This window comes from Hypoxylon trugodes (genome assembly GCF_022578975.1).
Source record: "Hypoxylon trugodes strain CBS 135444 unplaced genomic scaffold F4822scaffold_2, whole genome shotgun sequence".
Lineage (NCBI taxonomy): Eukaryota > Fungi > Ascomycota > Sordariomycetes > Xylariales > Hypoxylaceae > Hypoxylon > Hypoxylon trugodes.
Genome location: NW_026250017.1, coordinates 768100 through 791793, shown reverse-complemented (window position 1 = coordinate 791793; position 23694 = coordinate 768100). Strand labels below are relative to the sequence as shown.

Genomic DNA, 23694 nt, shown 5'->3' with positions numbered 1-23694 from the left:
GTGAACTCTGTACTCTGGGTACATGTAACCAAAGTCGATACGAGTGAGACAGCGGCATGCATCACATGTGCATTTATATGTATCTCGAAGATACATCCGTGAGGAAATCAAGAGTAGGCGAACATTTTATATAGGTGTTATTTGATTAGTCGCGTACACTTTTGAGGATTGATATGAAGCAACAACTCCTATTCAAAGAAGATGATTTTGACATTGGTGCTTTTATTATTAGATGCCGCAACCTATTGATGTAACCTTGCCATAATTTCAGATGCCGTCTAAGCTTGGCATCCATTGTTGCGTAGATCTGGACATACAACTAAAGCTACATATGTCCCTGTAGGGTATAGTAGCTCGTTTCATTGGTCCACTATTAGCAGTTAGGGGAAACGTAGATAGATTCGGTAGGTGGAGGTCTCGTTTCTGGTTCCTCTGTCTGACTTAATGGAGATAATGGAGATGAACACTGCATGATGAAATGCCTTTCGAACAAGGATGGTTTTCGCTTTCGCATTATGCATGGGTTTTCTAACCAAAGTGGCACGCGACACGACTCAAACATCATCGCCAGGTATTTTGATATAACTCGGAGATCCGAGCTTAGGTTGGTATTCCTCCGAGTTCATCAGTTCGTCAGTTCATCGAATGTATTCTTTGTTGAGGAACGGGAATGTTCCGAGTTGCTGTATTTATTAGACACTCCGTATGCAGGGCTGTAATAAGAAGCATTGACCGGCTGCAGCCATTTATTAAACAGAAATATATTAAACTGTCTGTCGCGTTACCATCACCTGTGACTTAGTATGTAGAACCCGTGACGGTTGGGGGAAACCCTACCGGTAAAAGTCATGTCTATTACATGAATTTTAATTACCACTTGATTCGATTCGTTACCTTTTTATAAGCCATCGCTACTACCTCCATTTTTACTTAGTACTACCGTTAGTCATTATTCAAACTCAATTCTCTTTCAAGTGGGATGATTAATTGTAGTTTTGAGACAAATAGGGAAGGAACGAAGAAGAAAAAAAGACTCACCCATGGATGTTCATGAGGGATGAGTCGGGCAGCTGCTAATACCATTTTAGTTTAGGACCCCTGGATTTCAGGTAACATAAAAAAGGTTGGATACATGTGCGCCTTATGACGCAGCTTACAGGTTCATCATTTCTTATTGGTACTCACTGTCTTGGATGACGAAACAAAAGATTCCCATGAAGACATTCCTCAGTATTCCACACATACCTAGGTAACAAAGTCGGTACTAGTATCTGAAAATCTCCGGGGAAAGAAAACATGCATCCTTTCTTCTTCGAAATTTAAACTTCTTATTCATGTACCTCCATAGTTGTTTCTTTATCGTCGCGCAAAATGTTTTAATTTTAACAGGGGGTCCCATTTAATAAGTGCCAGTGCGACGTTCTCAGGGATAAAGTTCCTAATACATTACCAACGGGTTCCCGTCTAGGCGGTACGTGGACGTGGATACGTATGGATACGTACTAGGTACCCTACATACCCATACATGCCCAAAGTGGTACCTGTCTTCTGTCTCCTTGGCTTAACAGGCTTAGGTGCACTTAGGTGCCGGGGGGTCCTAAATTATTACCTACGGTAATTTTCTTTCTGGCTGGCCCAGAACGACACGAACGCAACACAACACCACCATACACCACCATCCGGATATCCAACTCAACTCTATACTGCATCCCTCTCAAACAAACAGCCACGCCATCCAACATACCTCGCACTTCAAGTAGAATCCGGCAACAAACAATTACTTATGACAACTTCATTTTCCAACCACTGCCGTGTTCGATAGTCGGCGTCCGACATCTCTCCTTTTCTCCCTCCCCCTTTGCTGACTAGGCTGCTTTGCGCACCGCCAGGCGCAATGAATGCCATACAGCAAAGATGTCGCCCGAAACATCAAGTCTTGGTTCTCAAGTGTTATCCTCGAACTACCAAGGGTGCCGTTGATGTTAAGCCGAACTCGAGCGAACTGAGTTATCTCCTATTCTACGCCACGTCGCGACGGTCTAAGATACAGAAAGTTGGTCAATTCCTCGAGAAGAAAACAGCTAGCGATGTTTGGAGGGTACGAATTGGGTATGTTTGTCTCTTGCCACGATTCCGACTATAGCGTAGTGCCATATATCACACTATAGAAAAGTCGAGCTCGGATTACACACCTAACGAAAGCTAATTACCGTATTTAGGAATGTTCAAGTTACTCTGCAAATACTTGCCGCTCTGATCGAAAAAGCTCCAAAAGACCTTCCCCTATTCGCACAAAATGTCCTCAAGATTCTGGACCTCGTCCTTCGGTCTAACGACATTACCATGGTTGAGGCATCGCTGCCGACCTTCCGAACGTTCTGCGAACACCACGATGTCTCGTCCCTTTTTGCCGACCAAGCTTACCTTCGTCAATATGAGCAAGTCGTTCGCGCCTACGCCACGTTCGCGTCTACTCGGAAAGCCCCTAGTAGAACCACAACCAGCAAGCCGGTTGCTCTAAGGTGGAGAAATGCAGGTTTGGAAGCAATCAAGAGCGTTGCCGAGTCAGATGCTTTGTCATCTGTCGCTGGACGTCAACTCGACGTTATAGTACCCATGATTCTAGAAAACTTATGGACAGACAACGAAGAGTTTCTCAACATTTTGCTACAACGTGTCCAGATGGAAGAGAAGGTTGATTCCAATGCCCTGCTACGACGTAGAACGAGTATTTCTACCGTTAGAACGGCCGACACGGGCGGCGACGCGAACCCTATAGCTATCTCGGGCTCGTCCGTTGATATAGACAAGTTGGCTGAAGAGGATATTGGTGTGATGGCTATGCAATGCCTGAAGCAAATATTCGTCATACCCAATAGGGCGCAGATCAACGGGGCAACCGCATCCCTACTGCAATTTATTAAGGAACGAGTTCAGCAAAAGGAGACCGTGGTGGTGGAAACTCAAGACAGCAAGGGACGCGACCACGGTTGGGCAATCAAGATCTTTGAATTTGTCGCGAGATGGGCCCCAGTACAAGACCGCTATGTTATTATGATTACTACGACGGATATTCTCTTAAAGACGCCCCCGACGGACGAGAACGTCGCTGAGCAGATTGTGCTCACTGCTATTATTGGGTCTTTGCTAAGCTCCGACATCAACTTAATCGGTTTGAGCGTTATGGATGTTCTTTTGGGGTTGATACAGCACATGAAGCGGGTATTGAAACATTCGGGAAGCTCAAGGGGAAGCAGTGGTCCTGCCACAGCATCAGGAGACGAGAAGCCTCCTGTTCCTGATATCACTCAGCACATCTCGCCCCCATATAGGGATCTTTTAACCCGTATTCAACAGTCCATTGGCCATTTGGCTACTCACGTCTATTATGCAGACCAGATTTCCGATATGGTTTCTACCATCTTGTTGAGGCTTAAACCTCACCCAAGTACAAGTACAGCAAATTCATCACCGCCAGCCGAAAAGGCGGAGGCCATACCCGGAGCTTCAACCGGCAATGTCTCAGATGACCAATCTCACCTCGACAGTTTTTTCGCATTGGATTTGGCTAAGACTATTGCTCTTCAAGCTATCAAATCTATTCTTCTCGTTGCGAACCCGCAGACGAAAATCAGCGGTAATGTTAATTTGACAAGGAATAAGGTCCCCATACAGGTGTGGGAGGGTACACATTGGCTCCTACGCGATCCGGATGGACAAGTTAGAAAAGCATACGTAGACACCCTGTCCACTTGGCTCGATCGAGAAACTGCCAGGTCCGACTTAGAAGCGCGAGATGATGTGGCCCTGAAGTCGTCACCAAAGTCTAAAAATAAAGAATCGCCTACTAGCGTAGCTCGACGAGCCGTTTCGAGCGCATCGAATCGGGAGAAATCGGGCAAGGCTAGGCGATGCCGCTTTTTACAACTTATCCATCTTGCCATTTATGACAACGCTTTACAGTATATCGAATTTGAGGCGGATATTGCATTACTCCATATCTTATTAACAAAACTGGTTACTAAGCTTGGCGTTAATGCTGCTAGATATGGGCTTCCTATGATTTTCCGACTTCAGGAGGATATTTTGGAAGCGGAGACGCCCGCGTCAAAAGTACACCTTGGTTGTCTTTGCCATGGCTATTTCTGGGCATTAAGTGAGCATTTCGAATTTGAAGGGACGCCTGTTGGTCGCGCGGTCCATAACGAAATTGTCAGGAGAAGAAGCAAACAATTTTGGGTCGAAGGTGTACATGTTCCCACACCGTCAATTGAGACATTGGGAACGCCTGGTGTGGCTAGGCAGCACACAAAGATGCCTACACACGAAGTAGAGTCGGAGGCGTTGCTACCTTTTGATGACCGTATCACGATGATCGACTGTATCTGCGCAAATTACAAGGACAGGACAATTTCTCCTCCCTCAAGCCCTCCTGCGTCGCCCGGCCGCGTATTCGCTCATCCTGTCTTAACCTCTGGTTTGAGTACCATCCCACGGGCGGATGATGAGCTTGAACTGCCTGAAAAGTTCAGGGAAGAAATGTCGACAGAGTGGAACCGAGAAGCTGCCGTCATTGCTCTACAAGCGGAGAGCAAGTCCGCTTCGCTCAACGGGTCTAAAACAGGGACGACTACTACTAAGGGAAATCATCTTACCGTCAATGGACTCACGGCTAATGGCCACACTTCGAGTAGGCCAGAATCAGCTTACGCTCGTCAGAGCAATCTTCGGCCTCAATCGCATGCTAGCCAGGTCGCAGTTTTACGAAATTCTAGTGTACAAAGTCATGGCTCGGGAAGGAGTGCATCTAGCCGAGGCTTTGTCGCCTCTGTTGATCAACTTAAATCGGTGTTGACAGGGGATCCAGTCAGACCAGCTACATTCCAAACACTAAAAGAAGATGAGGATAGCAGTGACAGTATGGCGAGCTATGATTTCACACCATCGGAACTTTCGTTCAACCCCGATCGGGCCGACGGTGATAATTACGACGCAGTCCTTGCACGATCGAGGTCAAAGTCCCGAGAGCGAAAGTCATCCGGAGATTCAGGAGGCCCTCTTACATCTCACCCTACAGAGGGTGAAACCGAAGATGGGGAAGAAGTACCACCCGTGCCTCCACTGCCGGCGGCTTTGGCGGGCAAATCGCCTCCGCCTGAAGTCGGGTTGGCCAAGGTTTCTAGCAAGGATCACGCAGTTAACACTCCCAAGAGGAATATTAGGAGTCGAGGGGGTGACAGCATCCTCTCAAGCAACTTTGCTAATGCGGGCGCCGCCAGCATGGACTTACAAGCGATGCTTAAGGGTATCGACAGCAAATCAAAACAGAACACTATCGGAAATCTCACCAGACCCCCTTATTAACAGTCTATACTATAGCGAAGTTCCTATGTACTTCTCGGTACTTGGTTTTGGTTTTACGAAGACAAGGGGGGCTAAGATTTAGTCGTAATGGCAGTTTTTTATGAGGCAAGGGGAGCCTGTCTGTTCTTAGTGAGGTGTTGTATATTATGAACGCCGAGGAATATTTAAAGAAAGGGGCTTGCATAAAAGAGGAGGAAAATAGGGACTTTAAAAAGGAAAAGATTACTTACAATTACACTGCTACTACCACTACTTCTACTATTATCACGGGGCAACTCTATCTAAACATCTGCTTGTATATATATAACACCTTTGTTTTGTCCGTTTTTGCTTCGAGTACGATCGATAGCTTCTTCCGTGTCATCATCTACTTAATGGGTAGGGGTACGTGGATAGGTTAGATATTAAGCGATAGAAAGGAGAAACCATATGAATTGAAAAATTAGCTTCGGGATTATAGAGATTGCGATATCTTGATTTATTACTTGTAAATCTACAATATAATCATCTCCTGCTCCTAACTCACATCAAACGGTACCTAGGTACGTGTACCTTTCGGATAGACACGGTTGTACTAATTGAGAACGTTACTAGCCCCTGATTGGCTATAATTTAAGTTGCGGGATGCTAAAGCCGTTGCATAATCGATAAGAAATATTGTTCTCATCGCTGCTCCGGCAAACTCAACCTCGACTTCAATTCCTTCTTAGCAACACCCAGCTACGATACTGATATTCAAAATGAAGCCGCCAACTCGAATACCATTGGGGTCGGCAATTTGCAAACAATTGCAACACGCCCCTATAAAACCGGCGACAACGCCCCTACCCTTAATAGCCCGCCAACGACAAATCCACACCACTCCTACGACTCCCGCGACCGTCTCCCCAATCCATGGCTCCGGCCCACCGCCCGAAGCCCCCGTCCCCGCGGCCGACAGCGCAACAACACGTCTCGAGCGGCGGAAGAAACAAGCCGAGCTCCTCGAGAAGGCGCAAGCAATTCGACAGCAACAATCGCAATCGCAACCCCTCTCCTCCGCATCACCATTCTCAGCGAGAAAGAAAGCTAGGGATAGTAATTTATTAAAAAAACGATTCTGGAAAGACGTACATGTGCATGAAGTCGAGGGCGCGTGGGAAGTACATTTAGACACAAGACCTTTGCGACACCCGACGACGAAAGATATCGTTCGCGTACCGCTCTCGAAACCTTTACTCGCGGCTGCGTTGGCGGTGGAATGGGATGCGCTAGTCTCGGCGCAGCAAGCAACACGGCAACACCTGATCCCGCTTACGAGTTTAGTATGTCGGGCTTTAGATATCGCGGACGACGATTCCTCTCCTTCTCCTTCAAAAGTAAGCGAGAGTATAAGAGACGGAATAGCAGCAATGCTAATGCGGTACCTCGACACCGATTCCCTACTCTGCTGGGCGCCACCGCCTAGAGCCGACGATTTACCCGCGGAGGGAAGCCAGAGTCTTAGGGATTTGCAGAAACAAGCTGCGGAGGAAGTCGTGGCTTTCTTGACTAGTTGTGTCTGGCCTGGTGTTGAGATTGGGCCGGTGCTGGATGGTGAGAGTATTATGCCGCGTGGCCAGCCGGAGGTTACGAGGCAGATTATTCAAGGGTGGATTGCGGGGTTGAGTCCTTGGGAGTTGGCGGGTTTGGAGAGGGGGGTGTTGGCTGGGAAGGGGTTGTTAGGGGCTGTGAGATTGTTGGTGGAGTGGAGTGAGGGGTTTGTGGGTGCGGGCGTGGGTGATGGTGCTGGAGGGGGGGAGAAGAGGTTTGGGGTTGAGGAGGCGGTGAGGTTGGCGAGTATTGAGGTTGATTGGCAGACGGGACGTTGGGGAGAAGTTGAGGATACGCATGATGTTGAGAAGGAGGATTTAAGACGTCAGTTGGGGAGTATGGTGTTGTTGGTTAGTGGGACGGGTGGCAGGTGAGGCAGTTTGGCGGTGTTTTAGTTCTCATCCTTAAATATCTAGATGACAATATACCAATACCTACCTAGGTTGGTTAGGTACCTATACATCGACACGCAGACTCATGTTTCTACCATACAAGCATTTAGTGCGAATCATTCAGAGCATTCCTGTCGAGAGGTACAACATTATATGATGAATAAACCCCGTAACATTACACAATCATGGGATATGTTATCCGTACTTGATCAGCGGATAACAATTTCTGTCTCTAGGGGTTTCTCTGAAATCCACCCTAGAAACTTTTTTAAAGCTTCTCTTCCTGGAAAGCATATTTCTAACAATCCCACTCTTTCAAACGCCCTTAGCTTAGGCCTGGCTAGTTTTGATGATCGCGGTCTGTTGGGTGAGGTCGAGTTGTACTGGTAACCCTTTAGGAGCAGACAATAAACGTAAACTACTGAATAATTATTCCGTTTTAGCGGCAAACAGTAAAATACTTCCGAAGGCGATTCTAGTAATGCAGGCTTAGCGTCCATGTAAACATGATGAGACACATCCGTATCCCTCAAGAACGGCAATGGTTCCCCCTGTGGACCCACTACTTTCACCTCGTTCATAAACTCTGTCTGTCTTAGTTGAATTGGCTTCAAATAACCAGACAATACAATCCACCCATCCCCTATCTCGCCGTAGACGTCAGGGAAACAGCTTAATTCCACCCCTATGAGCTTTACCAAACACTCGCTATCCCAGAAGCTCTCAAACGTGACCTTGGTGTTTAGACTAGCCCAAGACCATGAAAGCGCGGTGTATTTGTCCGGGGGGCTTCCTGGTAATTCAACCTTCCAACAGAGCCAATTAGCAATGTCAGATTCCCAAAGTCCCGCAGCATATCCACCGAACTGGCTGTCTGGTAGTTCGCGCATCACTCTGGCCAGGCCAGATATAGCTAGCATTTTATCGCCGTCGTAAGTTAATCTCCTCTCAGAATAACCATTAATAATACAGTCTCAGAACGCCCCCGTATTAACACAGTACCCGAGTCCATAGGGAGAGGCAACTTTATTAAGAGTCGCTGTAGTATGCCGGAAGTAATCCATATTTGAGACAAAGGAAAAGGGGGGTGGGGGGTCCAGCAGTAGTTATGGCAATTTAATTGTGGCATATTTGGTTCTCTATATCCAGGAGGTTCTGCTTGCTAGCGAGGTCCATAACCATACCCATCCTCCCCCATATAGAGTTCTCCAATTCCCACCATTTACTGGCATAAGAGGAAGCCCATCACGAAAGCGACAAAAGCACCGACCATGCCAAAAGACGCAACCAGGGATCTGGTTCCAGAAAGGTGGCCACCATCACTAAACGCGGGGCGGGTTGCACAGTCCGGAGGCGCCACAGCCTTGTTCTCGAAGCACTTGAGCCATCCTTCATCATTGACAACCCCACGATCTAAGATCTTATCGTTAGCTTAAAAATACAGAATATTTGCGTGGGTCGGCAAGTACTTACTCAGGTCCGCGAAGATACGACGATGAATGTCACTTAAGAGTTGGCAGTCCAGTCGCAAATCGCTCTCCAGTCGGCAGGTCTTAGGATGCATGTACCTGTTGAAACCGCCACTAAATATCGTTAGCAATAACCCATCGATACGCTTCCAGTATCGGATATGGCAGGGGTACTTACTGGTCCACAGGATCGAAACCATGGTTGGCTGTAATGTATCCGAAGCAGTCATTCAAGTCTAGAATGCTGCACTGTGTGGTGTTACCATGTCCTTGGCACTGTGCTCGGAGGCCAGTGTGGTTGTTCTGCATGACCAGGGCGAAATGCTCGCAGTTGCTGGATAGATTGCCCAGGAAATATCCGGGGTTCACGGCCATCGAGACTACAGCCATCGCGATGATGAGAAAGGCGGGAATCATCTTGGAGTCTATGAGTCGGAGAAAGCGTGTTGAATGAGTGCTCTTGCGTTGGGCAGGTGGTCAGTATAAGGGTAGCAGCGAATGCAAGTAAAGGAGTACCTTGAAGTAGCGTAACTACGTATTTAGATATGTAGGAGATCAATCTGGCAAGAGTGGGTGGTCGATAGAGAAATGGACCGATGACTGATGAAGGTAGGAAGTCGTTGATTACTCTGTCGATTATGAAGAAGAGAAGCAAGAAATTTCTGACTTTGAAATCGACGAGATGAAATAAATAAAGATTGGGGCGGCACTAAAGTTATCATAACTATATAGAAAATCTTGGAGGGCTCTATTGAAATGCTGATTAGAATTGAGTAGCCCCACCGAAGAGAGCAAACGTGTTCATGGCTTGTAAAATCGTTGATTCGCACTGCATTTGTGGGTTGTGCGTACTGTTCCTATATTTTGATCTTATTTTAAGGCCAGTGTGAAGCCCAACTCATGTTTGAAAATAGCTTCAACTGATTATAAACACTGGGTGGGTCCTTTAGCATTCGTGATCCTGTTGGATACTCCCCGATGTCCACAATTACTTCACCTTCAGCCACCCTAGAAGAGTCCAGTAACTGATTGATCCGGCGGGCCTTATGAGCAAGCGACTCTTCAAGTAGCTTCAAAAGTAAAGATTAAAATTAGACGTGCTTTAGGCATCTAGGTGCTTCGGTGGCGTGCGAAATAAATAGGGGCACAACTATGCCGGGAATGCGAATATAGGAACTTGAGCCATCATCTAGACACCTATGTAAATCCCTAGATGTTGAAGCAATGCAGCTTTATGGCAATAAGGATAAATCAAGGCATTCAGACATCCAGCCTCGCAAATGACAAACATTCATAGCAGCAAAAGTACTAGGTATGATCCCACACCTAGGTAGGTTATCCACATGCCCGCAATTTGCTGTTACGTTAATAAAAGCACAGTGACTCAAGTCAGTATAAATAGCGCCAGAAGGTAAATATCGAGTCGGGGTTCCCGTTTTGTCCAGGCGACTTCTTGACAGCGCGAACGGATCTCGTATGTCGTTCGTGATTATATCGAACAACCAACTGGGTGGTGCTGAATAAATCAGAACCCTATACATATCTTATTCCTCATAAAAATAACGACACCTCAATACCTACCTAGACAATTAGTCTCACTAAGTATTACCGTCACATTCAAGGATATTACGTTGAGTAGGTATTCTGCTTATATAGTGGAATTGTCTCATTTTCAACCCAGCGATTGTCGCCATCACAGTATACAGGTCTCAAAGGGCCCTTCTTGCCTATTGTGTCCCCTTATGGTTGGCCTTGATAATCCAGTTCGCTCAGCCGTAAGCCTACCGCTCCTATCCTGGTCTGCATTTGGCCCTTCGCAGCTGAAATTTACGAAAGTCGCGGTCGACGACTTAAGTTTTATGTTTTTGATTTTATAGAGGTGTTGAATTACCAGTTTGGCTGTCTTATCTGGACTCGAAATTCTAAGATGAGTTTTGGGGTTTGAATTCGGGGAACCTATCGCTACAAACCTCCAAGAATTTTTCTATAAGAGAAAGTAAGACACAGGGGGAGGGGGCGGAGGTAAGTGTGTGTCATTGAAGGATGTTGATATTTTGGTAGTATTTCTAGGTATAGGGGTTTACGCTCGTTCTTATGGTTCGTCTCGACTTATTTCATGATCCCCCGCCTGGTTGTCTTAGAACTAATTGCAAATAAGAATCCGTACCAAGGCCACCAAAACCAACGAAAATTGCCCCGGCATCTTTTATCCGCGGATCTGAAGACTGCCGGGTGTGCGAAGGCAGCCGGCGGCGGGCTAGGTATTCACCAACGCGATGACGATACTCAGCTGTACAATCAAAGCAGCCGAATACGATATATACGCCTCCGCTATTGGTCGCATCCTGCCCGGCGAGGAATAGCGCCCACAGCGGATGATTTGCTACCGTTATGTAGTTGTTATACCGGTCTTGGTCGATTGAATTATATAGACGATGTTTTAACCAATCCGAACTCTGTAAAATTCGCGCCATAGTTCGAGTACTATGGCCTTTGCATGAATCCATAAAGGCTATAGGGCTTCTATTAATGGTATCTATAACAGGCTTAATTCCAACTGTTCCGACGAGGTACCCGCCATGCCGCGCTGCAAGGCATATGACTGGTGATTGTTGGGTAGGTAGGCGTTCCACAGAGAGGTAAATATCTACGTCAGCTGGCGCCAACTTGGGGTAGTCCACCATGTATTCATGCGGATCTTCCTCGCGTTCCGTTGGCAACCAGGGATCTGATCGGCTTGAACGAATTTTATTGTCAGACTGAACGGGTAAGGAATAGAATTCGTCTACGCAGCGTAGTCCTAGCGCCTGCTGATCTGGTTTAAGATGAAATATTAGAGCGGGAAGAACCGCAAAAGCCCCATCCCTATAACCAACTATACCATCATCGGGGGGCTCCATCAAAACCGATGGATCCGCGTGCGCATGAAACACGGCGACAAACATTACCACTTCCCAATAATCCATCGCGCCGTTTTTGAGATGCGATTGCATTCGACTGACGCTCTCTAAAAATTGATCAGGTGGTACGTCAATCTTAATTGCATGTTGAAGCTTATCATAATCAGGACCGGCGAGTATCTCGGCAATGCTAATGAAGATTGATAGCGAAATTATCCTGAATTCTATCGCTTCCGGCGTTAGGGTGGTCGTGTTATTTTTGAAGTGTGCTCTCATGGCGGCGAGGACTTCATCTTGGGCAATAACTTCATAGCAAGGTGCAATAATTTCAGCCAAGTCAGCGAAGTAGATATGTGCCAAAGATACGGCTATTTTGGAAGGCCTCAACTGCGAAGCTTCCTTCCGACTTAGCACCGCTGCGATGTGATTTGGTCGCCTAACTTCGCCGGCCTTGGGCCTACCCATAGTGACATTTGCCCAGGTAAGTCGGAGAGCATTTTTTATGCACTTGTTAGTCTCCCTAAAGTAGTTGTCATAGGCGTCAGCCTGCAATGTCGACAAATGGCCGAATATGTTGAATAGCAACGACCCCACTGTCTCTTGACGGTAATAATGTATCACTGCCCGCTTAGCCCCCAAGTTGAGAGTGTCTCCAGTGAGCATTTCTGGATCCGTATCATGACTACCGCCTGTCACCAAAATAATTCCACGACGGTGTGTCGGTATTTCACCTTCGCCATCCCACGCCCTGATAACCCCGATCATATAGCCAACCTCCTTGAGACAAATTGCTACATGGCACACGACTGCGCTCCTCGTTAGGTAAGGCTGGGTGTTTCCGCTTCGGATCCATCGGAGAAGACCAACAACGTAACCGATATCTGCTTCAAAAAGCGACGGGGCTATTGGCGCATCCGGATTCCGTGCCAGATGCGAATTCTGAATAGCCTGTTCAAAACTGTTATGAAGTCCCCGAGTCGCTCCTTCATTGATGATAAGTGTAGCGTTGTCTATAAGCTGTAAATGAAGGGCTTCGACCATTCCATGCTTCTCCCCTTGGAGAAGGTAGTCGGCGAAGTGATCCATAAAGAGTTGGGTAGCTTTATCAGTTCCAAGTTTGTAGGCCAAGGCACAGATAGTGAGGCCAATCAACTGAGTGATGGGATGGCCACCAAATGCGTCTTTTCCATCGCTGTTCTGCATTGTGAAGACCCCAGACATGGTAATGATATTACATGTGGCATCCTTAAGCTGTAGGTTAACTCCTAACTTCTTAAGGTCGGTCGCATCACGAAGGCGTGGAAAGTTTTGAAGAACCCCTTTGATTCCGTCAAGGCCGCCAATCCACCCCCAGGCGGTTGCCGCAGCAGATAAAGTAGCAATTACATCAGCAGCTCCGATTTGGACTTGTTGAAGGCTCCCATCACCCGGCGCCTTCCATACATAGGTCGTCATTTTCAAAGCTACCTAGGTAGCTTCATGGGATATGGGTATGTTTTGGAGTTTGGCGTTGTTCAACTGAACGGATAGAAACAACATAAAAAATAGGCGTTTGTCATCTTGACTGGCAGTGAGGGGGCAGTGAGGGGATTGGGCAGCAGCAGGCTGGCTCAATGTTACTTTGAACCGCAAAGCCACAAACTGTACGTACCTGTACATAGACAGTGCAATCGTTATTGGTTTGAAGAAATGTAGTCTAAATATATTATCAAGGTGTCGATACCTAGGCAAGATATGAAACTTAGAGAATACCTAAGAGTCCTCATAAATGTTTTATTTGTTTTAGATCGCAAATCTTATTTTGATCCACTCCTTGCGGCTGCGGTCTTGATGTGCTTCGCATGCAATTCTTCGACGGCTGGTATAATTAAGCCCTCGATTTCTATCTCTGGCTCGCCCTCTGGCAGTGTTGCCGGGTCAAGGGGTTCATTTTCCTTATTCTTCTGGTCCGTTTCTTCAGTTCCAGTTATGGTCTTCTTACGACGGCTGAATGGGACACGAATCCAGTTGTCCTCATGACCAGGAGCCACGAAGACAACTTCCCACTTGCGGGTTGACAGCAGATTGCCGATGACGAGATGGTGCTGGTACCGCTCTAGTGAATACTTGGCCTTGTGAACCAGAATCGCCGGGTCAGTTTCTAATTTGAATGAGACGATCATGCCCTCAGGAGCCCAACCGTCCACTAGATTTTTGAGGAACTTGGGTACGGGATCTAGATCAACAATGAGGCGTTTGCTTCGTGGCACAGCTGGCGAGGAGTCGAAGTTATCAAATGCTTCCTCGTCTTGTTGTGGTTGTTCCCGCGACTCTTTCGTGACAGTTGTTGGCCCTTGCTTTTTCAGCATATCTGTTGCATCCGTGCTCTGGATCTTATGCTCCGCCATTCTTTCAGCCGGGACGAAAAAATCGCTCACTGCTGCGGCAAGGTACAGCAAGCCATTTGGCCCAAGTGGGCGCATTAATTGCGCCACAGCACGGAGCTCATGCAGGTAATCGGTGATTGTGACGAATGGTAGCATTAATAGGAGATTCTGCCGCTTGGCGGCATTGTACTTGCGAAGTACACGGAGCATCTTGTCCTGGTGTGCTGGGTTTGCCACAACACTGCCATCTGGATTCTCATGGAGAAAATCTAAAAAGCAATCTGTCGAATGGCTGTAGTGCCGACTATATGGCAACAGACTGAATTGCCGATGCAAAAAGATCACAGCGTATCCCGACTCCAGGAAGTACTCAGCAGATGTGGCGCCTCGTGTACCAGCGCTAAAATTGTCGATGAAACGCACTGTTTGCTTTTCTAACGGCACAGTGGTCCCGCCAGAGGTGACGAGAACAACACGTCTGTTAGCCGCAGCATGTTGATTTATGAATGATTCCGCCGCAGCGACGTGTTGTGGTAACGCCTTAGGGGGTGGGTTGGAGCTGAAGTAGGCATTTTCAGCGACTTGATATGACGAAGTGGATGTGTTTGTAGTATTGCTCGACATGCTGTCTTGACTTGTAGAGGATGATATAGATGGTGATCTAGATCTAGAAGAAATGTGAGCCTCTCCTAAATTAAATGAAAGGCTTAAAGCAGACGATGAATTGCCTTCGCTTCCAGAAGAAGAGGTGTTCTGATGATCTGAAGCTAGGATCTGAGAAGCCATATTGTTAGCGAGGGTAATATGGGGTAGACGATCGATGCAACGATGCAACGAGGTAGCGGGGCATCATCATAGGGCAGATGCAGGGACTAAGGGTCCTTGTTATATGCTACGAAGTATAAGAAACATATCTGATATAGCCTTGCTATGTAATAGCAGAGATACTTAATCTGCCGTTGGAATTGACGCGGCGTGGGCTCATACATAGTAATCAGCGGCACTCCGGGTTTACGTGAGACCTCGGCCCCTTTCGGCTCCTTTTAAGTCAACCCGTGCGGAGGGCCGCCTGTCCGGATTTACTCGGGGCTGAAAAAGGATTTGAAGGAACATTGAATGCACGTAAGGGAGTACACTATTACCTCCTTATCGTACATGTTTGTAGGTTTGACCTTAACTTCATAAGGCTATACATAGGTATGTGTAAACAATCGAAAAGGATAGACTTACGATAGGGGTGAGTTTGTTGTCTTTGTTGGTTGTGTAAATGCCGCAGGCTCGGATCAGATGAGGGCTTTTAATCAAAGCGGAATGAGGCTTGTGATTCTTTGAAAAGGTCCAGGCAATAATTTCAGAAGAATTGACACAGGTGAGATATTATTGGACACAGTAAGCCACCCAATTGAGGTTTATTTGGGGGATGAGCTGGATGAGGTAGGGAACTTCCTTCGCCGCTGACGTGAGTATTGTGGGGGCACACGCTCGGATGAAGGGATTAGGGATTAATGTTGAAGCTCAGGCCAAAGAGAAGACGCACATGAAAGATTGGGGGAAATGGGGTAGGTGAATTGTTGTAGTGGAGACACCTGCAGCGGACCTCTTTAGATAAGATCTTGAAACCTTTAGACGAAGCGGCTCAGCAACTCTATTCGGAAGGTTCAAGGTACCAAACCTAACTGTCTAGACCGTTCACATCCTAAGATCGTAAGTTTTCTAGAGTGTTTAACGGTGTCAACTTCCCTACCTAACTTCAGAACTTACTAAACCAACCACCACGGGGTAAGGACGATCTAAAATGGCTGGGGAAACACGAAGTCCGTTACGGCCCACTTCAATCGAGAAATTCCTAGAGGAAGGCGACGCTTAGTAGCGGTTGGTCCATTCATTGTAAATCTTAAATCTCGCCTTCATTTTCTAATTATCATCTCAACATATCGGATGCGCATCATATGCATAGCGTCATAGCTTTATCTAAGTGCACTGCTTAGGGTCTAGTAATACGAGCAACTATTAATCGGCCCATGGTACAGGAGGAATATACTGAATGTTTGCTGACATTTCTAGTTTTATCTACCTAAATTAATATTAACCAATTTTTCTAGTTCCTTTTATTCCCTTTCCGGTTCCCCCATTTCCCATCTAATAGACCTTGCCCCCAATTTTTATTCCCGATACCCTCCCGATACCGAGGGATAAGTCTATTTTACCCATCCAAAACCTTTACGCTATCGGGGCATAACCATTTGATATAATAGCACCTGGCTACTGTGCTTAGAAATTAGTCCAAGGCGACCATCCTACGCTAGCGACCTTCGACGCATACATCGCGACAACTGCGATCAGCTGCGTAAGACCAGTAAAAAGAATCAGACCCCAATATTCGCCATTGGTGGCTTTGACGATGGATCCTGCAACAGGAAGACTAAGTAAGACTGCTATAGAAACCACAGTATAGCAAGTTGCGTAATATCGTCCGTAGTTTTGCGTGTGGCATAGTTTTCCCACACAGACCGGAGTGATGCTGATATTATTTCCGGTTGAAAAGCCAAACATAATGGCAAATATGACGAGGCCTGCTGTCGTATGACCGAATGGGAGCCATACAACGTAGCATGCAAAAATTGTGACGCAGAGAGATATCATATTCGTATTAAAGGGGCCAATTTTATCCGCCCACCAGCCCGGCAATGCTCGTCCAAATACCGATGCCGCATTGAGAATAGGCAGGATCTGGAAAGCAAACTGCTCACTGAAGCCGTTTGCCAATGCATAGCTTGAAATGTAGGCTAGGGGGATGAAAAGCCCAAATTCCAAGAAGAAAACGCCAATGGTGAGGAGTAAAAATCCCTTCTCCTTCATGATGCGGAAGTCGGGGTGTGGGCTCGCGTTCTTGGCTGGTGGCAAACGCTTTCTGACTAGAAGGTTCGCGAAAGTGAATAGGAAAAGGCAGATGAACCCTACAATACGAATTGCCCATCCCCAACCCAGACGATCGAAAAGGCTCTGCATTATGAGCGGGAACGCTACACCACCCAAACCGCCGCCTGTACTTGCGAGGCCGGAGGCGAATCCTCGGCGCTCACGGAAGAAATGCCCTATAGCTGTAAGGCATGGTGTGAATAGGAGAGAAGTAGCTATTCCATTAAGTATGCCCCAACTAAGCATAAAATGCCAATATTCTAGAGCATGTTAGCGAATAAAATCCTCGAGGGGAAAGGAACCAGAAGAGTTACTCACTCGTACAAACGCTTAATAGCATGATGCTCACAACAATTCCAATGCCGCCGGGTATAATTAACCATTTAGGTCCGTATCTATCAAAAAGAGGACCAACATAGACGCCGCAAAGGAAACATAATGCTGTATACAGTGAGAAAATCCATCCAATCGTACCCTCATCATAGTCGGAAAGTTGATTCGTCGCGATATACGTCTGAAGCGTTGCGATACTATTCATCAACCCTAGAGACGCAAGCAGACCGCACCAAGATCCGAGAACGACAAGCCATGCTTGGAGACCTCCTTCAGGATATGTCTCATCTCCTAGAAGCGTCTCTCCCCCAGAATTAGCGTTGCTTTCGTCAGAATCTGGTCCATAGTCCTGCGGCAGAAATAGGTCGGATTTTGGGGTTGTCTCTGAGTTGGCCTGGCCCTTCTCAAGATAAATAGGATCCGATGTCTCTGAGATAGGAGACTCCACCGGGGAGTTGTCTGCTTTCTCCATCACCCTAAATTCCCCGAATCCGTCCTATAAACAAGGCAACCTAAATTAAATATTATCGAAAAGCTTCAGAGGCCATGACTTTGAGGTATGTCTCCAAGCTATCTATATAGTACATAGCACTTAGACCCTGGACCCAGGACGTTGGTACATTTCACATCTGACTTATCCGGGCCCACCACACCAAAGTTCGACATCGACCGAGACCCAGGAACATCAAGGTTGCTCATCCGTCTTCGGAACTGAACAGACCGCACAAATTTTTTTCTAAACCCCGCTACAACCCACTTGGGCAGACGTCAGGTGCTAAGATGTATGAAAGGCGTGATATCGCACTCTTTTTGCATAAAGATTACGTCTTGAAAACTCGTACGATATAGCCGCTAAGGGCCACATACCTCCACAAACTTTTTAACTCAACGATTTGTCCCGGCCGGAGTTAGTCCCGGAGCCCCAGACCACCGGCATATACCTACAGCTCACTAGATCGATGATATGTTGTCTTGTTCATCTAGACCCGTCTATCATGTAGGTACCGAGCGACAAAGGAACGGCTCGTCCCTCCATCTCCATCTTATGGGCTAGAAATACCAGATTTAGTCAAGGTACCAAACCAACACCAGGCGCGTTATCGGGGTTAATAATTTTTGATGAGAAAACACCATACCTTTCAACTAATAGGAAACCAACCCGTCGCTGAAGGTTACCCATATCAGTATTGTAGATGGTTAAGGTGTCATTCTCCGACAGGCTCAATCTTGGGCGTCTTCCACTTCTTCCATTGAGACTTTTTGTGGCCCTGCGTTTGTGGTTTCTGACGCGTCACCTCCGGCCGGAGTAGGTTTGAGATACCCTTCTTTTTCTAGGCGGTCTGCCTCTTCCGGTTCCATTAACCCTCCTTGGCCTTTGCTCTTTTCCATTTTCATGCGAACTGCAGAGGGCATGAATGCGCTGACGGCCTCTTTTCGTAAATCTCGTACTATCGGCTTCGCTTCGTAAACTGTCTTTGATTCCACTGGCACCGATGGCGATGGTTGCTTATTTCGGTCACCACCCAGAGGCATGTCGTTCGCATTTCGTGCTGCTCTGCGTTTCGCATACCATTGATCTAGTATCTCCTTCGGAATCGGCGGCGGTGTGTCTCGTGGCATAGGTATACCTTTAATGTCGTCGGGCACGTCGCTATCGCTGCTTGATGCATCATCACCACCTCTTCTCCTCTTGCCTAGGACACCATTATTCCTCTGGCCGTCGCCTCTGAAACCACCACCATTGCGACCGAAAGAAGGTGCTCTATCACCAAGCGCTTCTCTAGCTTTGGTAACTGCTTTTAGATCGCGTTCCAATCCTTCTAGTACTGACTCTTCATGTTTTGTAAGTTTCCCACCGCTAGATGTAATTTTTTTCAAGTCGTCGATCTGCTTTTGTAGCCGGTCGGGGTTTCGCTTCGCAAGTTTCTCGTTTCGTCGGGCCTGAGCTTCTGCCTTGCCTACAAGTGCATTGTTAATTAATATTCACCGAAACGTTGTAGTTGTTCTAATTGAAATGAATGCATACCCTTCTTGGCTGCTTTGGCTTTATCAGCTTTGCGCTGAGCTTGCACCGGGTTGAAATTCTTTTCTTTCGGCATGATGGGTTGAATGACGATGAACTTTTAGCTTAGTATTGAGATAGTAGAAATTCGACGGTCGCAAGAGATGCGTAGCTCCAAGTACATATGTATTCGTCGTACGGTAGGTGCGTTATGCAAGCATCTATACTCGGAAGGGAAGTAGGTACGTAGTTGTGAAATAGAAATATGGGCTCTTGCAGATTTCATTCAGCCTTGTGTAACTCCATTGCATCACACAAGACACAGTGTTATTGGTGTGCACTTTCCAAGTTCTTTTGATAGGCCTTGGCGATAGGGGACGATAAGCGTGTATCCGGGACGGGAGCGCAAATTTACAGGGGGGCTTAAGTAATAATTAGCAGGGGTATGTTAGTGCGTACAGCAGGCCTAGGCGTTTCGAAGTCTAGCGGCTGCCGGGGTGACAATGTTGACTTTACAAAGTTGTGCAATTTATTCACTAAGAATTCAAGACCCCGCCGTACCGCCCGCCGTTCTGCTTCTTGCAGCCCAATCGCGACCATCCCACCTCCCACCCTCTACATTCTTCCTGTAACTACAAGGCATGTAATCAAAACAAGCATCTTTTGCTTGCCATTGATCAACCATCTTGCATGGACCTTGCAGCATCTATGTCTTTTCTTGGTCCTCGAGTATTCTTTTGAACAGTAATTCATCTTGCGCACTTCATTTTGTTAATTGGACTCGTCTTCCTGTCTACGATCAACCAACTCCCTTGCTCCTGTAGCGAGCCCCTCCTTCATCCCGGGTCTTCTGTTTATTATTCGATAGTCCTTCAACACCAACTACCATTGTGATATTCTCTATTATCAGAATTAACCATGGCAAGCTTCCTATCGAATATGTTCCCCTCGCAGGGCCCAAAGGACATCAAGTCCCCCATTTCGGAGCGCCCTGGTACGCCGACCAAGAATAGCTTCATCACACCCATCTCAACACCTCAAGGTAGCCCAAGCAAGAAGACCTTACCACCAGGAGCCAACGAGCTCCCCACAGCCTTCGACAATGCCTTGAAGCTCAATCCCGTCTCCCTCGATAGCCCGGTGAAGCTTGGTAGACCCCAGAATCCGAGTCCTCTGTCCCCCGCCAAGAGTAACATTCAGCCTGCCGACGATGGGTATTTCGCGACAGGGTCTCCCAATGTCGATAATAGCATCATCCACAAGGGTGGAGATCACACTGGAACCCCATTGAAGAAGCAAGGACAGGAGAATACACCACCTTCTCGAATCCCCGTGCGAGATTCGGTTTATCAGCATAATCAAGCTGCTGTTTCGCGTCAAGAGCTGTATCTCCGAGATCCTAGGCCAATTACCCCTACGACCAAGAAATTTAACACATCTCGTGGTCTTACACCTGAGGAGATGGAGATTCTTAAAAAGCCCAATGTCCGACGCTTGGTTAACGTTACTCAGCTGTGTAAGACTATGTTCCTCGGCCAGCTTTCCTCATACTGCTAACCCCTTGAAGATTTCCTAGATTATTACTTCGATCTACTCACCTATGTCGGCGCTAGGCAAACCCGATTAAACGCCTTCAAGGCGGAAGTACCAGCACCGCCCGAAACGGACCAAGAAGAGTACGATAAAATGTGGCAGAAATACACAGGAAGGGAACGTGCTGCCCTCCGTAAACGTCGCATCCGTCTTCGACACGGCGATTTCCAAATTCTTACCCAGGTTGGTCAAGGAGGCTATGGCCAAGTTTTTCTGGCTCAGAAGAAGGATACCAAGGAAGTGTGCGCTCTGAAGGTCATGAACAAGAAGTTACTCTTCAAGTTAGATGAAGTCCGTCATGTCCTCACAGAGAGGGATATTCTTACTACCGCCAACAGCGAGTGGCTTGTGCGCCTCCTATACTCTTTCCAGGATGACAAGAATATCTATCTTGCCATGGAGTATGTACCTGGTGGCGACTTCAGAACGCTCCTGAACAACACGGGTGTCCTGTCCAACCGACATGCCCGCTTCTACATCGCTGAAATGTTCTGTTCTGTGGATGCGCTACACAAGTTGGGTTACATTCATCGAGACTTGAAGCCAGAAAATTTCCTTATCGATTCTACGGGACACGTTAAACTGACTGACTTTGGCCTGGCGGCCGGTAACGTCGCGTCATCAAAGATCAATTCGATGCGTATTAGGTTAGAGAAGGCTTCCGAAACTGATGTGCCATTCGGTAAAGCTATGGACCAGCGAACCGTGGCAGAGCGTCGCGAGGGCTACCAAACCATGCGTGAGAGGGACATGAATTACGCGAAATCCATAGTAGGTTCTCCGGATTACATGGCACCCGAAGTACTCCGAGGTGAAGAGTACGACTATACGGTCGACTATTGGAGTTTAGGATGTATGCTGTTTGAAGCACTCACCGGCTTTCCTCCCTTTGCGGGTTCCACGGCCGAAGAAACATGGCACAACCTTAAGCACTGGAAGGAGGTGCTTAAGAGGCCAGTGTGGGAGGACCCCAACTATTTCTTAAGTAATCGTACTTGGAACTTCATCACTACGTAAGTCCCGGGAAAACACCAAATACGAGTATGGGCAATAAAGCTAATCGGTTTTAGATGTATCAATTCAAGATCCAAGAGATTCTCCAACATTAAGGATATTCTAGAACACCAGTACTTCTCAGAAGTAGAGTGGGACACCTTAAGGCAGTCCAAGGCTCCGTTTGTTCCCGAGCTGGACTCGGAAACCGATGCAGGGTACTTCGACGACTTCACTAACGAGGCTGACATGGCCAAGTACAAGGAAGTCCATGATAAACAACAGGCCCTTGAGAGTATGGCCGATCGAGACGAACAGATGGGCAAGGGCCTATTCGTCGGATTTACCTTTCGCCACCGGAAACCTACCACAGAAGATGGTAGCCCGAGGAAGCGGATCCAGACTGACGACACATTTGGTACGATGCTTTAGAGTAGGCGTCCTCAGTCTAGATTCAGAAGGCGACAATTTGCCTCGTTTGCATATGATGATTTTATGGTTCACCGCGATGCGATTCGTCAGGAACGAGTGGCTTTTAAGCAGGACACTTGAGGGGTTACGGCAAGATGGTATGATTTGCGACACCCTTACTTTTTTTCGGTCGAGAAAGGCTCCACGGAGAGCTAGCCATTGGTACCAGGTGGGCGTTTTGAGGTCTCGTGCATATTGAGTTAGGAGTTCTACAGAAGGAGGTTTTAATGAGAGGCATACGCGTCTAGTCTCAATATGTCCACTTTGGAGGCAACTATAGGGCTCTGCGTTTGAGGAAGACGGGAATAGTACCAGTCGTGTACAACAGTGTCATAATAGACTGCTTTTGATTCAGCCTCGGAAAAGATATATTATTTTGCTACCAGCACTACCATCTTAATGAACATGCCCGTATGTGTACATCTTTTCTCGACATTCGACCTTACAACAGCATGGCTTACAATAGTGTGGATATTTCAAGCTTTCCATACAGATGTAGGCGACGGTAGTGATCAATATAAGTTTAATTCCACAGCATATCCGTTTATCGTCACGCTGAAATTAGGAGAGTACTCGATAGCATTTAAGAATAATCTATTTACGTACTTCTATAGCTAAGGTTCAATCTTGCCTATATTTGGAACTCATGAACACAATAGCAAGGCAAACGAAAGAAAGGCAGGGAAGTGGCAGTAGAAGCGGGCTCTTTGGGACCGGAAAGTTGCCTGGCTTTCCTTTTAAGGCGTACTAAGTCACCGAGCTCGCCTCTGATTGGTTCAAGCTAAACTTGGCCATGCTATCCGGACGTCCCCAAGAGCTAACCCCGCGCAAACAAAGTTTCAAAGTTTCATTCATAAGACAATACAACCAATACAGCCAATATAACCCAACCTCACATGCGTCACTGACGACGCTCAACTGCTAAGCCACTCCGTTTTATGTATATGAAATAGGTATTGATCGTGTATGTACACATTTTGCCTACTTTTCATCACCGTACTGTGCATTTCGACATACTACCGGAATTAGGGTGTGAGAAGCATGAGAGGGGCAGAGTGTGCGCCGCTTACATCCGCCTGATCCAGGGAACTTACCGTCTATCATCTACGATCTTCATTGACTGGGTATCTTTGCAAGTCATTACGACTCCTCTGGTTGCCCACAACGCCCTGGGACCAATACCAACAATTTCGTCTCATGCGAGTACGTGGCGGCTCTTGTAAAACCGTACATTCCGAAGCTGATCCTTCTAACGATGCCCACCTATCCTGTCTTCCCCAGGATTTTCGTCGTACATATGTAACTCACTCTCCCCTCAAC

The 23694-nt window shown here is 47.1% G+C and overlaps 10 protein-coding genes across 10 annotated transcripts; 4 read left to right on the top strand and 6 right to left on the bottom strand.

The window, feature by feature from the left end:
* Positions 1–1302: 1302 nt before the first annotated feature.
* Positions 1303–5546, top strand: F4822DRAFT_111526 (uncharacterized protein). Its single transcript, XM_051452472.1, has 2 exons — positions 1303–2109; positions 2220–5546. The coding sequence occupies exons 1-2, from the start codon at positions 1895–1897 to the stop codon at positions 5362–5364; spliced, it is 3360 nt and encodes a 1119-aa protein (XP_051317760.1). The 5' UTR covers positions 1303–1894; the 3' UTR covers positions 5365–5546.
* A 494-nt stretch (positions 5547–6040) lies between these two features.
* On the top strand, positions 6041–7507 carry F4822DRAFT_111513 (ATP12-domain-containing protein). The gene has a single exon (XM_051452471.1). It carries the CDS (start codon positions 6105–6107, stop codon positions 7308–7310), a length of 1206 nt encoding a protein of 401 aa, XP_051317759.1. The 5' UTR covers positions 6041–6104; the 3' UTR covers positions 7311–7507.
* Positions 7508–7537: 30 nt separating this feature from the next.
* F4822DRAFT_441163 (uncharacterized protein) lies at positions 7538–8415 on the bottom strand (the record flags this gene model as incomplete). The annotated part of the gene is made up of 1 exon (XM_051462832.1): positions 7538–8415. Exon 1 carries the CDS (start codon positions 8246–8248, stop codon positions 7538–7540), a length of 711 nt encoding a protein of 236 aa, XP_051317758.1. The 5' UTR covers positions 8249–8415.
* Positions 8416–8550: 135 nt separating this feature from the next.
* On the bottom strand, positions 8551–9559 carry F4822DRAFT_441161 (uncharacterized protein; the record flags this gene model as incomplete). The annotated part of the gene is made up of 3 exons (XM_051462831.1): positions 8976–9559; positions 8802–8911; positions 8551–8741 (listed from the first exon to the last, which is right to left on the bottom strand). Exons 1-3 carry the CDS (start codon positions 9212–9214, stop codon positions 8551–8553), a joined length of 540 nt encoding a protein of 179 aa, XP_051317757.1. The 5' UTR covers positions 9215–9559.
* Positions 9560–10732: 1173 nt separating this feature from the next.
* Positions 10733–13322, bottom strand: F4822DRAFT_111469 (uncharacterized protein). The gene has a single exon (XM_051452469.1). The coding sequence runs from the start codon at positions 13150–13152 to the stop codon at positions 10912–10914; it is 2241 nt and encodes a 746-aa protein (XP_051317756.1). The 5' UTR covers positions 13153–13322; the 3' UTR covers positions 10733–10911.
* Positions 13323–13493: 171 nt separating this feature from the next.
* On the bottom strand, positions 13494–14687 carry F4822DRAFT_436103 (DFP-domain-containing protein; the record flags this gene model as incomplete). The annotated part of the gene is made up of 1 exon (XM_051462273.1): positions 13494–14687. The coding sequence occupies one exon, from the start codon at positions 14685–14687 to the stop codon at positions 13494–13496; it is 1194 nt and encodes a 397-aa protein (XP_051317755.1).
* A 1647-nt stretch (positions 14688–16334) lies between these two features.
* Positions 16335–17787, bottom strand: F4822DRAFT_425196 (MFS general substrate transporter; the record flags this gene model as incomplete). The annotated part of the gene is made up of 2 exons (XM_051460295.1): positions 16335–17242; positions 17301–17787. The coding sequence occupies 2 exons, from the start codon at positions 17785–17787 to the stop codon at positions 16335–16337; spliced, it is 1395 nt and encodes a 464-aa protein (XP_051317754.1).
* Positions 17788–18536: 749 nt separating this feature from the next.
* F4822DRAFT_425195 (WW domain binding protein 11-domain-containing protein) lies at positions 18537–19414 on the bottom strand (the record flags this gene model as incomplete). The annotated part of the gene is made up of 2 exons (XM_051460294.1): positions 18537–19273; positions 19342–19414. The coding sequence occupies 2 exons, from the start codon at positions 19412–19414 to the stop codon at positions 18537–18539; spliced, it is 810 nt and encodes a 269-aa protein (XP_051317753.1).
* Positions 19415–19891: 477 nt separating this feature from the next.
* F4822DRAFT_389128 (kinase-like protein) lies at positions 19892–22763 on the top strand. The gene is made up of 3 exons (XM_051456949.1): positions 19892–20833; positions 20885–21923; positions 21981–22763. The coding sequence occupies exons 1-3, from the start codon at positions 20236–20238 to the stop codon at positions 22333–22335; spliced, it is 1992 nt and encodes a 663-aa protein (XP_051317752.1). The 5' UTR covers positions 19892–20235; the 3' UTR covers positions 22336–22763.
* Positions 22764–23057, top strand: F4822DRAFT_389127 (uncharacterized protein; the record flags this gene model as incomplete). Its single annotated transcript, XM_051456948.1, has 1 exon — positions 22764–23057. A coding segment is annotated over exon 1 (215 nt), but the record flags the coding sequence as incomplete, so codon positions are not given.
* Positions 23058–23694: the final 637 nt, after the last annotated feature.